This window comes from Ctenocephalides felis, unplaced genomic scaffold (genome assembly GCF_003426905.1).
Source record: "Ctenocephalides felis isolate EL2017-DRISC unplaced genomic scaffold, ASM342690v1 CF-g0.4_SCAFFOLD_02265, whole genome shotgun sequence".
In the NCBI taxonomy this organism is placed as follows: domain Eukaryota; kingdom Metazoa; phylum Arthropoda; class Insecta; order Siphonaptera; family Pulicidae; genus Ctenocephalides; species Ctenocephalides felis.
In genome coordinates, this window is record NW_020538419.1 from 9,897 (window position 1) to 25,332 (window position 15,436).

The 15,436-nt window shown below is 29.3% G+C and overlaps 1 protein-coding gene across 1 annotated transcript; it reads left to right on the plus strand.

The window, feature by feature from the left end:
- Positions 1–269: 269 nt before the first annotated feature.
- Positions 270–9,163, plus strand: LOC113380624 (chromosome-associated kinesin KIF4-like). The gene is made up of 9 exons (XM_026619793.1): positions 270–495; positions 647–819; positions 1,186–1,460; positions 1,925–2,133; positions 6,655–6,830; positions 6,989–7,111; positions 7,248–7,593; positions 7,714–8,012; positions 8,909–9,163. Exons 1-9 carry the CDS (start codon positions 270–272, stop codon positions 9,161–9,163), a joined length of 2,082 nt encoding a protein of 693 aa, XP_026475578.1.
- The last annotated feature ends 6,273 nt before the right edge of the window (positions 9,164–15,436 follow it).

Genomic DNA, 15,436 nt, shown 5'->3' on the forward strand with positions numbered 1-15,436 from the left:
TGACCATAAACGAGTGCATCACTTTAATTAAGCATTTTATTTTTTTTATTTAATTTTATTGTCGTGGCAAAATTATTTTATTTTAGATTTTGAAATAATTAATTTAGTGCTATGGTTAAGGTAAGCTAATCTTCTTATAACAAATAGCAAGCATATTCATTAAAATATATTATGATATTTTATAACTTACGCATCTTCATAAATAAAATATAATAGAATATCTCATATAAGATCTACACCTGCTCAAACGATTTTTGAAAAAATTTCAGATGGCTGATTCTGCTGTTAGTGTACAGGTGGCTTTAAGGATAAGGCCTTTAGTCAAATCCGAAATTTCTAAAGGATATGTTAAATGCCTCGAAACAGTGCCAAATAAACCTCAAGTTTTAATAAAAAATCTTTCTTTTACTTACAACCATGTATTTCCACCAGAAGTTTCGCAAGCTCAATTTTATGACACTGCTGTGAAGGGTTTAGTTGATGGATTGTTTAAGGGTAATTTATTTCTACTAGAATTTAATTTTGACATAACATAACTTTGGTGTAGGTGAATTTATCTCTCATCTATAATCCCAAATTCTATTTTTATCTTCAGTATCTTTACTTTATTATTTATTATTTTGTTCAATCTAAAAATATATTTTAGGCTACAATGTGACAATATTAGCTTATGGTCAGACTGGCTCCGGAAAAACTCATTCCATGGGCATGGCTTATTCAGGTGGACCAGTCGAGGAGATGGGTGTTATACCAAGAGCAGTAAAAGACATTTTTCAAAAAATTTCAACTCTGACGGAGCAATATTATTTTCAATTACAAGTTAGATCAATATAAACTACTTTCCAAATATTAAAGTAATAAATTTAAAGTGTATTGTTAAGGAGCATATGGGGTTTAAATGAGAATTAAAATTTAAAAGCCATAACCTTTTTACACTGTAATTAGAGTTTATTTGAATACCCATAAATGGTCAGAAATTAAACATGTCAGATTTTCAAAATCTTTGCATTGTGTTTGTACTTCTATATGTTTGGTTGAATATAATTGTTCTGCACTCCTTAGGAGTGGATATGGATTGCTATTTAATATAATTTGCTTTTAGAAATCATAATAGTTTATGAAATTGTAAACATAATAATAACAGTAAGTCATTTCTTCAGTAAAGTATTTTCTCATGTTCTACAGGTATCATTTATGGAATTATATCAAGAACAATTATTTGATCTTTTATCAAAATCAAATAGAGATCAAAGTATAGTTGATATCAGAGAAGATCAACAAAAAAGAATTGTAATTCCTGGATTAACCGAAATTGAAGTAGGTGATGCAAAAGATGCATTAGATTGTTTAATTAGAGGATATCGTCGCAGAGCTGTAGGTGCAACTGCAATGAACAGTCAATCCAGTAAAAGTCATGCAATATTCACTATCCATATACAACAGCGAAAAATCAGCGATAAGTAAGTAATAGTCAGTAAAAGAAAAAAGCTTTACGTATTATTTTTTTGTTATTTAAAACTGGATCTAGTAATGATGAATGAAAATAATGGTTTTTGAATTGAAAATTATTTTAGTTCACCATGGTTGTCGCTTCGAAACCATACATACAAAGCATTTGTGCGAAAATTATGCGTGTGTAATGTTAGCGTTTTTTTGGATCTTCTGTTGACGTTTTCACAAAAACGATTGAACTGATTTCATAACTTCAAATGCCACTGTATGTAATTTGGTAAGGACTAGCATTGATTAGTTTTGTGCGACGTTTGCGATCATAGTTTTAAAGAACATAATAAAATATTATGGTCCTGCGACAAGAGGTTTAATTTTAATAAATTCATTAAAGTTTGAAAAAATTTGATACCAGCTTCTCTCTAGGTCGATTATTCCACATTTAAATGTCTGAATATTTCCTTTTTATTACTAGAAATAGTCTAACAAAATGCAAGTTACATTTGGTAGACTTGGCAGGATCTGAAAGAGCAAATAAAACAAAAGCAACTGGTAATCGCTTCCGAGAAAGTGTAAAAATTAATAAAGGATTGTTAGCTCTGGGTAATGTCATATCAAGATTGGGCGAGGGCTGTACGGGTTTCATAGGTTATCGTGACAGCAAATTAACAAGACTACTACAAGGTAAACTAAAACTTTAATTATTACATATTTATATATATATATATATATATATATATATATATATTGTTACGAATGTGTGGGTGATGACCCACACACAGATATAAAATAAGACATGAATACTCCACTCCCTATACGCATATACGAGTAAAAACCATGTCACTGATGAGTGTGTTCGAAGGCCTGTGGGGTAGTTAGTCTAGGAACAATCTAGACTCTAGAAGTAGTCGTAGTCTTGGGCTAGTCGTTGTCGAGGGTGTGAGTTGCCTGCAGGGCTTCAGAGTCGGCAAGCGTGCGGTCAACCGCACGAAAGTGTTAATCAAAATGTTTATACGAGTAGTGTGATTCTAGAGAACGTTATGGGGCGCAGCGTTTCGGGAGCTGTCGCCGAACCGAAAGTAGACTTATTGTTAGTGTAATTAGAAAATGTGATTGTTAAGTTAGTGAATCGGGCCCGATATATGGACAGGTTATGGACACGAATCAAGTCGTTAAAGGCTTATATATATATATATATATATATATATATATATATATATATATATATATCGTAGGGTCCGCCGTAGTCAAGATCGTTAACGCGATGACTTTGTATGGACAAGGTCGCGCGTTCGATTCCCCGCTCTGGCAACCTGGCATCGGGCAGCGCGATGTCCATTTTCAATTGAAAATATAGATCAAAATATGTTTCCAATTGAAAATAAGCCCATCTCGGGCACTGCGGTGTGAAATGGAAATGGGAAAAACTCTCACACTACTTCTTCCCTGAATCGAGTTATATTATTATATATATATCGTTGTGTTGAAAAAATATTTGAGTACTGTGCTATCCAAATATCTCTTGAGTATGGTCATTTTTGTTTAATTTGTGTTTACCGATCCCCAGACCAAAATGGTTCCACATTTAATACTCTCCTTTACGATCTTCTAAATGAGCTGTCTAATAAATACGATAAAATAATTTTATGCGGCGATTTTAATATCCATTTTAATAAAACATACAAATTGTTAGATGATTTTAAGATCTTAATTCAATCATTTAATCTGAGCCAGACTATTCATACTCCAACTCGTGTAACTCCACAGTCGGCCTCGTGTATCGATAATTTTTTTACTAATGTACAATTCATTGAATCCTCTGTTACAAACACCACTCTATCGGATCATTACGGTATATCTCTTGCGATTGCATCTAAGGCAAAACCATTCAACAATAAAATAAGTTATTCGAGAATTTTCGACTCAGCCAATAAGCTATGTTTCAAAGCCTTACTGGAAAAAGATAGCCTCGTATTTCAGGATAATAATGACGCTAATGCTTTATTTAATAACTTCATGTCATTCTTTCTATACAATTTTAATTTAGCTTTCCCTTCTTCAAAAAAAATCCAGGCCCCTAAACGGAATTTGCCCTGGTTCACTAAGGGCTTATGTATATCATTCAATAGATTAAAATTTCTAGAGCGTCTATCCAAACGGAATGGTACTTTATCGTTCCAAATTTACTTTTTGAAATATAGGCAAACGTTTAATGATTTAATTGATTTAGCAAAAATTAAATTCAACGAAGATTTAATACGGCACTCGTCTTGCAAGCAAAAAACTATGTGGTCTCTCATTAATTCTGAAATGAATCTAGAACGTAAATCTGCGGTAGAAATTAAATCTTTGACAATTAATGATGTAATAATTAATGACATTAATGATATTTCCAACGAAATGAATAACTTCTTTGTTAATGAGGCTTCAAATTTGACTTCCTCCATCATCTCGAACATCACTTGCTGCTCCCCTGTTTCGTATATTGTTAGAAATATTCATAGCTTTGTTTTATTTCCTGTCACAATTGAGGAACTTGCAAGTACTTTTAAAGCTATTAAATCTTCCTATTCCGCGGGACCGGATGAAATTCCTACATGCATCATTAAAGAATTCTATCCTCTTTTTATTGATAACCTATTAATATGTATTAATAAATGCTTTGAGCTGGGAGTTTATCCAAACCACCTTAAGCACTCCAAAATCCGCCCTCTTCATAAAAAAGGCGATAAAAATATTGTGAGCAATTACAGACCTATTTCTCTTCTTAATTCTTTTGATAAGGTGTTTGAAAAAATTTTGCACGTCAGAATCTCTGGGTTCTTAAATAAATACAATATTTTGTTTCACAACCAACATGGTTTTCGGAAAAAACACTCTACATCGCACTCGGTTTTTAGCCTCATCCAAAATGTTATTAACTCATTTGAAGATGGAAGTTATTGTGTAGCCGTCTTTTGCGATCTCTCCAAAGCGTTCGACAGTATATCTCACAATATTCTCATTGATAAATTAGAAATGTATGGTTTTCGTTCTAGCTCGCTTAAATTACTAAAATCTTATTTAACAAACAGAACTCAAAGCGTATATTTGGACAATAGCACCGGTGGTAAAGTTATATCCAGGAAATTAAACGTGAAAATGGGTGTCCCACAAGGATCAATTCTTGGACCGCTCCTATTTCTTCTTTACATTAACGACCTACCTAATTGCTCAAATCTTTGTGACTTTATTTTGTTCGCTGATGACACTTGTCTAACCATCAAAGCTAGAACATACGATGACCTCGCAACGAAATTGAACAGTGTCATGGATTCCGTTTCGAAATGGTTCAATATAAATAATCTTCTTTTAAACAACGACAAAACCCAAATTATTTCTTTCTGTACAGCAACGCGCGTAGCGAATGATATTTCCTCATTTACAATTAATAACTATTCATTTGACTCCTCTTCAGTATCTAAATTTCTTGGAGTTTATATCAATAAGAATCTTAACTGGTCTGAACACGTTTCCAACCATTTATGCTTCAAATTAACGCGTACATGCTTTATCCTGCGAACCCTTAAATCAAAAATTTGAATATCCAGTTTACTTTCTATTTATTACGCAAACTTTTATTCACACATTGCTTACGGTATCCAATTTTGGGGTTTCTCTAATGAACTAATTAAAGTTTTTAAACTTCAAAAGAGAGCAATTCGAATAATTTTTTCACTATCCTCCAAGACATCATGCCGTAATATCTTCAATGAACATAAAATTTTAACAGTACCGAGTATATTTGTTCTAGTCACACTTAATTTCATAAAAAATAATCCAGACTCTTTTAATTTGTCTTCGATGTCAAATACCAAGCACAATACGAGACATAAAATAATTAAAGGTAAGACTTATAAACTACACAGTTCCTTTAATACTATCTGCGGTATGGGTATACAATTTATGAATAAACTGCCGTTACGTGTTCGTACCCTTGATAACAAGAAATTTCATAAAGTACTAGGTAATGCGTTAAAGGATTTAACTTTTTATAGCCCTCTGGAGTTTTTAAATTTCGATTTTTCAAATTACTTTCCCGAAAATCTCAACTAATCATTAACGCGACTTTTCCCGCTCGAAGAAATTTCTCTATTACAGGCAGCAGCAAGATCGATGGATCGACGATGGCAAAAATCCCTACGAACCTACGGGCCCAAACTAACTGATGTCACCTACCAGCCATGTCTATGTCTACTATGCTCGTGACAATATAATTCGTTCGTTAAACTAAATACTTATAAATTACTATTATTATTATTATTTCTTTCTTTGTTTATTTTTTCTTTTTATTTGTTTTATATAACTGTTATTGTTATATTGTTAAAATACTTAATAATTAGTTAATTAAACACTTACAATTTAAAAAACAAAAAATTTGAGAAACATTTTTTTTTTTTTTTTTTTTATAATTATTATTTTCATAAGACTGTTATTTTTAAAATACTTAATAATTAGTTAACTAAAAACTTATAATTCAAAACACTTTAAAATCGTGAAACAAAATTTTAATTTTTTTATTTCGACTGTTATTGTTAAAATACTTAATAATTAGTTAACCAAAAACTTATATTTAAAAACACTTAAAAATTGTGAAACAAAATATTTCCTTTATCAAAATACCTAAAAATTTGTAAAAGAAAAAAAATTGTAAAAATATTTAACAATAATAATAAAAATGATAATGATAATATTAATAATAATAATAATTATAATAATATAAGATACTCAAATTTGTTAAAATATTATAAAATAACCTAAAATTTGTTAATATTGTAAAAGTATGTATTGTAAAGCTTATTAAAATTACTTATTAAATTTTTAAAAAACACTTGTAACAAACAAACTAGTTATATTAAAAAAAAAAAAATTATAATTAAGTAAATATAAATAGGTTTATAGTAAATAAATTAAGTAATTAAATAGCTAATAATTAATTAAATTATATTAAACCTATAAAATATTGACTTAAGCCTTATTATAATATTAAATATTATACCGACGGCTTGTAAAATTAATAAATAATAAATAAATAAATAAAAATAAATAAATCGTACGGATATATACGGCATCCGATTCCGACATACAAGTTGTTTTGATACGAGTTTCAGTCATTCCGAATCGTTCATATCTGTTTGTCATGTGTGATATATTTTCAATTTCTAGATTCTCTTGGGGGCAATGCGGTTACATTAATGATAGCTTGTGTAAGCCCAGCGGATTACAACATAGAAGAAATAATGAGCACGTTACGATGTGCAAATAGAGCAAACAAAATAAAAAATAAACCAATTGTAAATAAAGAGCACAAAAATGAACTTGTACTGAAATCGAGACAAGAGGTTACAACATTTTGCACAATAATTTACTTATGTATATGTATATATATATTATATATCATTAAGAAAAATTAAGAAACTTGAAAAAATTCTAAAAGATTATTATTTATTTATATAATACATACACATTATATACATTATTATATTAATTTCAGATAAAGGATAATAATTTATTGAAAGCATTAGATTCATTAGATGATGAAACTAAGGGAGAGTTAAGCACAAGTGAAAGCTCATGTAATATTCGTTTACATACAATTAAAGAAAGCATAGATGAAGTGCAGGTTTGTTTTCATATTTTATATCACTGACAGTTCAAAAAACTCTGCTTCTAATGATAAGTTTGAGAGTGTTTTTTGAAATATAAAAGTATAGAATAACATGTTTATTAAAATGAGACAGTCTTAAATCCATTTTTAGAAAACACTAATAAAAGTTTATACTCATATTTTGGACCATGATATTGAAAAAAGACCTGTATCAGAAGTGTCCTGTGAAAGCAGTGGTTTTCAAGAAGATGTTCACTTAGAATCATCTGAAAGCATTACTGACCTTGATGTAAAGGAACAACAAGATAACCATTTATCTCAGCAGGCAGCTTTAACAACAGGGCTCCAACAATTAAATAAGGAATTGGCTTGGAAGCGAACATTAGTGGCACAAGTTGCACAAAAAGTGAATATGCCAATACCTGAACCTAAATATGCTCCAAAAGACTTATTTGATATGATTGCTGACCCAAGGCGTTCAGTTGATGTCCATAATGGTATTATTACAATCAAATCTATTAATCTGATATTTTTATAGCAACAAAAATATGTAAATATGTGAAAAGATACAATGTTAGTATGGGAAAGTTAAAATAATTTTCATTGTATCTGCTTAGAGCGCGGTACTGAACTGGAGAATCAGCTAACAGAAGCAGTGGCGAAAGTTGCTCAATATCAACAGGAAATGGATAAGCTACGCGAGCAACATAGACATGAATTGGCTGAATTAATGACATATGGAAACAGAAATGATATTAAGAATTGTAGAACACGTGAAAAAAAGGCTCAGAAAATGAAAAAAGATCCAGATCATCTTAAGCTGGATTTCGAGCCAATGAGTTCATCAGAAAGTGATGATGAGGTTTATGCAGATTCCGCTAAAAAAGATCCTGATTTTAGAGTCCACTTAGCGAAGGTGAGTGAAATCATATTAATCAGTGAAAATTTTTACTTTTGATTATTTAAAATGAGTGATTTTTTTTACAATAATATTTGGGTTAAATAATGCTTAAAATTTATGAGCGTACTGGATTAGTAAATATAGTCTGGGAACACAAAGCAAAAGCTTTGTGCATCTTGTTTCTCCAAATTAAATTAAAATTAAAGCATGAGATATACATAAATATCAATATTCTCAATTACTCTCTAATATATTAGCAAATTAGTTGGCAGTGGTTTTCTCTCTCCGATGGTATCAATTGATTTTTTAGGTTTGCTCACGTAGTTGAAATATAAAAACTTTTTGTTATTGGATAGCAGACAAAAAAAACGGCAGTGTAAAAATTGGTTTGATAAATTTTGTTCTGGTGATTTTTCACTCAAATATGAAAACGCTCTGGTCGTCCAACTTGTCTGAATAAAAAATTGATTACAAAAGTGATCTAAATTCACAAAACGAAATGGTGATTTATTCCATTATTGGCATCACATATTTTTGGCCACTCAACAAAAATTACTAGACCATATAATGCTGACCTTGCCTTTTTTTATTACTTTTTGTTTTGATCTTTACAAAACTCCTTTAATGCTAAACAATTCAATGATTATTCTTGATTCAGTTTTTGTTAATAATAACCAGAAGTTTTTAGAAGTGGGATTATGCTTGCTTGAAGTAGCTTAAAAGATGACAAAAATCAGTGATAAAAATAGACAATGCATTTCAGAATAAAGTTATTTAGTTTCATAAAAAAAATGTTGATTTTCTTCCGCACTTAATTTAGTTGCCAACTTGATATCATATAATCATGTTTATAAGTTTTTTTTGAAAAACTTTTCTTTTGGTCAATTATTCCTTTTTTTGCTCATATACAGACACTGCCAAGGCATAAGCGAGTGTCAGCAGATGTAAGCCAATGTAGCTGTAAAGGTAAATGTGAAAACAGATTATGTGGTTGTCGCAAAAACAACAGGAAATGTAATAGCGCCTGCAAGTGCTCAAAAGAAAACTGCAAAAACATGGCACAAGAAGAGCACTCTGGATCAATGAATATTAAGGAGGAGACTCTAGATAGTATATGCATACCAGTACCTAATAACACCAAATCAGATACTAGTGAATGCAGGTGATATGTTTTTTCTTAAATATAAGGATATATCCTTATATTTAAGAAAAAACATATCATTTCATATATGAAATGAGTAATAAGACTGACAATATTTTCAAGATTAATAATTACCTGTTTTAATGCCATATTATTACTTAAAAGGCTGAATTAGATGTTTAATAATTTAGTATAGAAGAATTAACATTTAAATGAGAAGCAATTATAAGTAATTTCATGAATTTCTTCTTAGATTGGAATAATTAGAAACAAAAAATGAATTGTTGATCTAATACATTCCATTGATTTTAAATTTCTAAAAACAATTATTTAATGTTTATTATAGGTTATTAATATAATATTAAATTAGTATTGCTTGTTATTGTAGATTTAATTTTTTTCTTAACGTAAAGGCTCGTTTTACGAAAATTGTATATATAGTTAAAATAGTGTATAGAAAATTTACATATAGCTAACAATTTTAAAATGTAACTTGAGTTGAGTCTTAGAAATTTTTACTAAACAGCATATAAAAGGTGCAAAGCAATGGTTTTAAAGGTCTTTTTGAAAGATTAGGTTTTGATTAGTTTTAAGTATTTTGATATCAAACTGTATATATGCAATAGTTAATAAAAATAAATCTATTTTATTAAATGTATTGTTTTTGTTAAGTTCTTTTGATGTCTGTTTGCCGATTCAACAAAATCCAGGTCTATGGAATTTCATTGTTTAGTTTCAAATGCTTGTCAGGTGAGCAATTTATCAATAATTATTGAATTAAATCATACTTAAAAAAAAACTTCTTCAAATCGACCAAAAATGGTTTAAATAAGAATTACATTTTTATAGGTTTAAAGAAATTCATATAGGTAAAACATTAATTTCAGTACCTGTTTAGTTTTTTTCTTCTTCAAATAACACTTAATATTTAGTATTAGATTCAATTTCTAAAGTATAACTGTACTTTTGATTTGATTTATAGATTTAGTGGAGAAAAGTTATATTGAAAAAAATTATCTACTTAGAAGAGGAATCAGTGCCGACATACTTTTAGTATGATAACACAAGAGCTATATGACAAGCATCATAATGAAATGGTTAACAATGTTATATGTAAATAAGCATGTGTTTTAAAAATAAGTTTTTATAATCACAAAAATGTGAATAAAACATTTATATAAACAGCACTAAATGAATGTCAATCAAACTCTTAAAAAAAGCTTAATAATTTTTGCTTCTTTATTTTATTTCCTTCCCATAGAGACAATTAAATTAGACAGAAATTCAGCAATCCTGAACCGATTTTAAAAAATTGAAAAATATCAGTTGGAAATCGTGCTAATTAGTTTCTCGTAAAGATCGGCGGGGTCGTTTTTTCGTAATCAATTGTTAATTTTTTGAGGATTTCATTAATATATATATATAGCTGGGTCATTCTTTTACAAACCGGACACTTTTTAACCTTGACATTTTAGAATTGTCTGAAAATTTGTTTACAGATACTATTCATAAAATCATTTGACACGTATTTCAGGATTTTGCTGAAAAAAAATTTTTGACGTTAATATTTACGATTGAAATATGGATTTTTTGCTCAATTTCTATGAACATCATCTGCGGTAAATTAATTATCTCCGGATGTGCTGATCCGATCAGTATTATTTTTTTTTATTACACTCATATTGAAGTGAACTTAGTAATGATTAAAAAAATTTTTTTTGTTTTTGCAATTTTCTTAACAATAACAACCCTTAAATATTTACAAAGGTTTTACTCGGCCTTTACCCGAATTGAATCGATCCAAAAAAAAACATATATTTTCTTTTTTTCTCTGCAACAAAATTCTTTTTACAATTTGTTGGAGGTTTTGTTACATCGAAAGATATTAAATATTTTCAAGCGCGAGTCGCGCTTTTCACGTCGTGGACCTCAAAGACTTGTACTCATTTGTCACTTTCGAATAACAATCTTATTGTTTTTGGTTGAAAAATATTTTATAATTTTGCTTCTGGCGAAAAATGAACATATAGTCGAAAAAAACATTAGGGGAGAGCGGAGCTTAAAAGTTCGTGGGTAAAAAGATCCACTGCCAATATCTCAAAAACAAGTAAAGTTAGAAATTTTTTGACAACAATATTTGAATGTAGAGGAATATTTAAGTTGGCTTCAACCCTTTCTGATATAATCTCTATTAAAGCTTACATGTGGGTGGGGTAAACAGAGTCAACCACATCTTCATACTGGCCTAGGTGTAAATAATAAGGAAATAGTAAATAAAAAATTAAATTAAGTTAGAAAGAAGCTATTTTACAATAGATATATTGATATATATATATAATTATATATAAATTAATAGTTAATTAACTCTGCTGATAAATATTTCTGACAAAGCATCAGATCAAAGGTATATCTGGTATTTTCTTTATAAAAATATACGAATGAAATTTTTATGTTACATTGGCTATATAATTTAGCTATTATTACGTAAAATTCTATTAAAATTAAAAATAAGTCGATCCCTTTTTATCCAGGCTACGGAGTGAAGGCGGAAAATGACGAATTTAAAAAAAGTGGCTGAAAAACATTTTTTTATTATTAGAAAAATCTAACTGAACAATCCGTCTACATTCAAATATTGTTGTCAAAAAATTTCTAACTTTACTTGTTTTTGAGATATTGGCAGTGGATCTTTTTACCCACGAACTTTTAAGCTCCGCTCTCCCCTAATGTTTTTTTCGACTATATGTTCATTTTTCGCCAGAAGCAAAATTATAAAATATTTTTCAACCAAAAACAATAAGATTGTTATTCGAAAGTGACAAATGAGTACAAGTCTTTGAGGTCCACGACGTGAAAAGCGCGACTCGCGCTTGAAAATATTTAATATCTTTCGATGTAACAAAACCTCCAACAAATTGTAAAAAGAATTTTGTTGCAGAGAAAAAAAGAAAATATATGTTTTTTTTTGGATCGATTCAATTCGGGTAAAGGCCGAGTAAAACCTTTGTAAATATTTAAGGGTTGTTATTGTTAAGAAAATTGCAAAAACAAAAAAAATTTTTTTAATCATTACTAAGTTCACTTCAATATGAGTGTAATAAAAAAAAATAATACTGATCGGATCAGCACATCCGGAGATAATTAATTTACCGCAGATGATGTTCATAGAAATTGAGCAAAAAATCCATATTTCAATCGTAAATATTAACGTCAAAAAATTTTTTTCAGCAAAATCCTGAAATATGTGTCAAATGATTTTATGAATAGTATCTGTAAACAAATTTTCAGACAATTCTAAAATGTCAAGGTTAAAAAGTGTCCGGTTTGTAAAAGAATGACCCAGCTCATGGTTTTAACCAATATCTTAAAAAATCATTAAAGTTTGAAATTAATGTTATGACGATTATTTACATATATCGTGAAGTTCATGCAACTTGCCTTCAGACAAAATGCCACTTTCTCCTAGTTAAAACTCGTTTTATTAGCAGAACATCGATTGGTGATTGAAAACTAGAAAAATAAGACAACTAAAAGGAGACTATTCAAATAACTGTTATTAAACGGATATAATAATACATTAACTTATTATTATGTTTCGAAATATTTAATAAATGAGTATACTGTATAATGAAACATAGTAAAACCTACCATTGATTTCGTTATTCACATCATTAGTACTTTCTGTCAAATATTTGTTGGATTACATCATAGATAAACAAGTATAAATGGATTATTATATATATACGAGTATATATATATATATATATATATATATATATATATATATATATATATATATATATATATATATATATATATATATACTTTTCATATACACTGTTTTACTTATTTTTGTCTGTCAATTATGTATTTTTTTATAATGTTTTTAATTTGTAACCCTGAATTATTTAATTGTAGCACTGAAGATGGGTCAAATCCAGACCCGAAACGTATGTTCTCTATAAATAAAAACATTTTTCATTAAAACTGTTTTTTAATTACTGGATGGATGCCCAAGAAACAATTTTATTATATTATTTCACCATCTGAAGAAAAACCTCTCGCTTTATATATATATATATATATATATATATATTTATATATATATATATATATATGCGAAGACTTATTGAGCGAACATATGCGATGAACTGACCGAAACTGACAATTTTACGACATTGTTTTAGCTGTAAGACAGGAAATTATTGGTGGGGATAAATCAATGGTTGCTTTTTTTTTTATATATATTTTTGAACAGCAATCAGACCTTACGTCCTATGAGCTGTTGGGCTAAAACTTCTTACTTCGTATTTATTTTAGATGGTAACCCAGTGGTTAATCCATCCATATTTGATGATTTTGTTATTAGAATTAATCTAATAGGGCTGACATTTTATTGGTGCAGCAATGCCGGACAAGGGCTATTTTCACTTGGAAACATATTGCTATCTATTAGTGATGTGCCGACTCGAAAAATTCCCGATTCGAATGATTCGAATCAGAAAAAAACCTGATTCGAATCATGATTCGAATCAACTCGAATCAAGTATATATATGGACAAAAAAAATCATGGATGTATTAATTTAGTAAAAGTGATCCAAATTTATAATCAAAATTGTCAGTTTAACCAATATAACCGACGAAGTAGAAATTGTAAACATAAATCACTATCAAAAAGTATATTCTGAAAATTATTAAAAATGATGTAATTTTGAGGACGGCTAAAACATATCTTCAAATTAATTTACAATAATAGATTACCAAACAATTGTGCATCACTAAAGCATATAAAATAATATTTGGAATCATGGGTCGATTGTTTATTTTACTATGTAATCAGTAAAGGATCGCATCTAAACTGAGAGCTGAAAGTTAATTTCATTAATGTGAATTTGCCATTACTTACATAATCAGAAGTTAATATATTATTTACTGACTTTCTGGTGTTTAGTAATTGTTTCAAAAGAGAATTATATTGAAAGATTCCCGAAACTCGTTTCATAATTTTGAGTGGTTTATTCTGATAACATTTAAAATCTAAAAGACTTAATTATTATCAAAATTGGGTATTGATATTTCACGAATAAAATCGCTCTCAGCGCTCCGTAAAATAAATAAACACGCAAGAACGACGACGCATTGTATCGCCCATACGGTTAACTCATATCGCTTGAACTCATATCGCTCGAACGGCTTGAAGTCGGGATGATTCGAATCAGAATTGAAGTCGGAACAACTCATAACGCCGCTTGATTCGAGTTGGCTCATATGAAGTCGGAATAACTCATATCGCCGCTTGATTCGGTTTGAGTCATATGAAGTCGGATGATATAGTTAGTCGATGAATGCGGTTAAAGTCACACAAAGACGATTGGAGTTGGCCGATACATTTAAGCATATTAAAGTCGGGTGGCTCGCATGATTTAATTCATTATTTATTTTTTATATTTATGATATTTATTTTTTATATTATTATAATATTGAATTAAATTAAAACATTTTTTTATATTTATATTTATGAAAAATTTTATATTTATGAAAAATTTGTGTTAATACATATTTTATCACAGTAAATATTTCGCGGCTTGATGCGAGTTGATTCGAATCAAGTAAAATCTGATTCGAATCAAGTCGTTAAAGGCTTGATTCGAATGATTCGAATCACTTGATTCGACTTGGCACATCACTATATCTATATTTTCAAGTGAAAATCGTTGTCACTGGGTACCGAACCCGGGACCTCTGAAACAAGTCCCGTCGCTCTTAACCGCTGACCTACGGGCGAGCCCAATGGTTGTTTAGTAAATCACATTTTATTATAAAAATTATAATAAAATTATAAAAATAAATTGTTTTAACATCATAGACAGTTAAGTGGACAACATTTAGATAATTATGTTCGGATACATCTTTACGTTTCAAAAGTTTCTGAACATTTTGGCATACCTGGATATATGTGTGTATGGGTATGTATTTCGAGAACACGGATCAACCGATTTGAATGATTCAAAAAACATTCGACTTCTATTGATAAGGAGACGTGGTGATTAGTTTTTGGCAACGGCATGTCCTGCCGTTTTGAAAATACGGGGCAAAAAATGCCAAAAATGGTAATTCTGTTTTTGAGATAACGGAGTATCCGATTTGAATGATTCAAAAAACAAATTATTTGCATTGACGAAATGAAAAATCGTGAACAAAATGAAAAAATGCCAGTTGGCGGCCACAAATAATCATCATTCATAAGCACATCAAACTATCAGATATTTTAAATACAATAACAAATTTGGTTACATT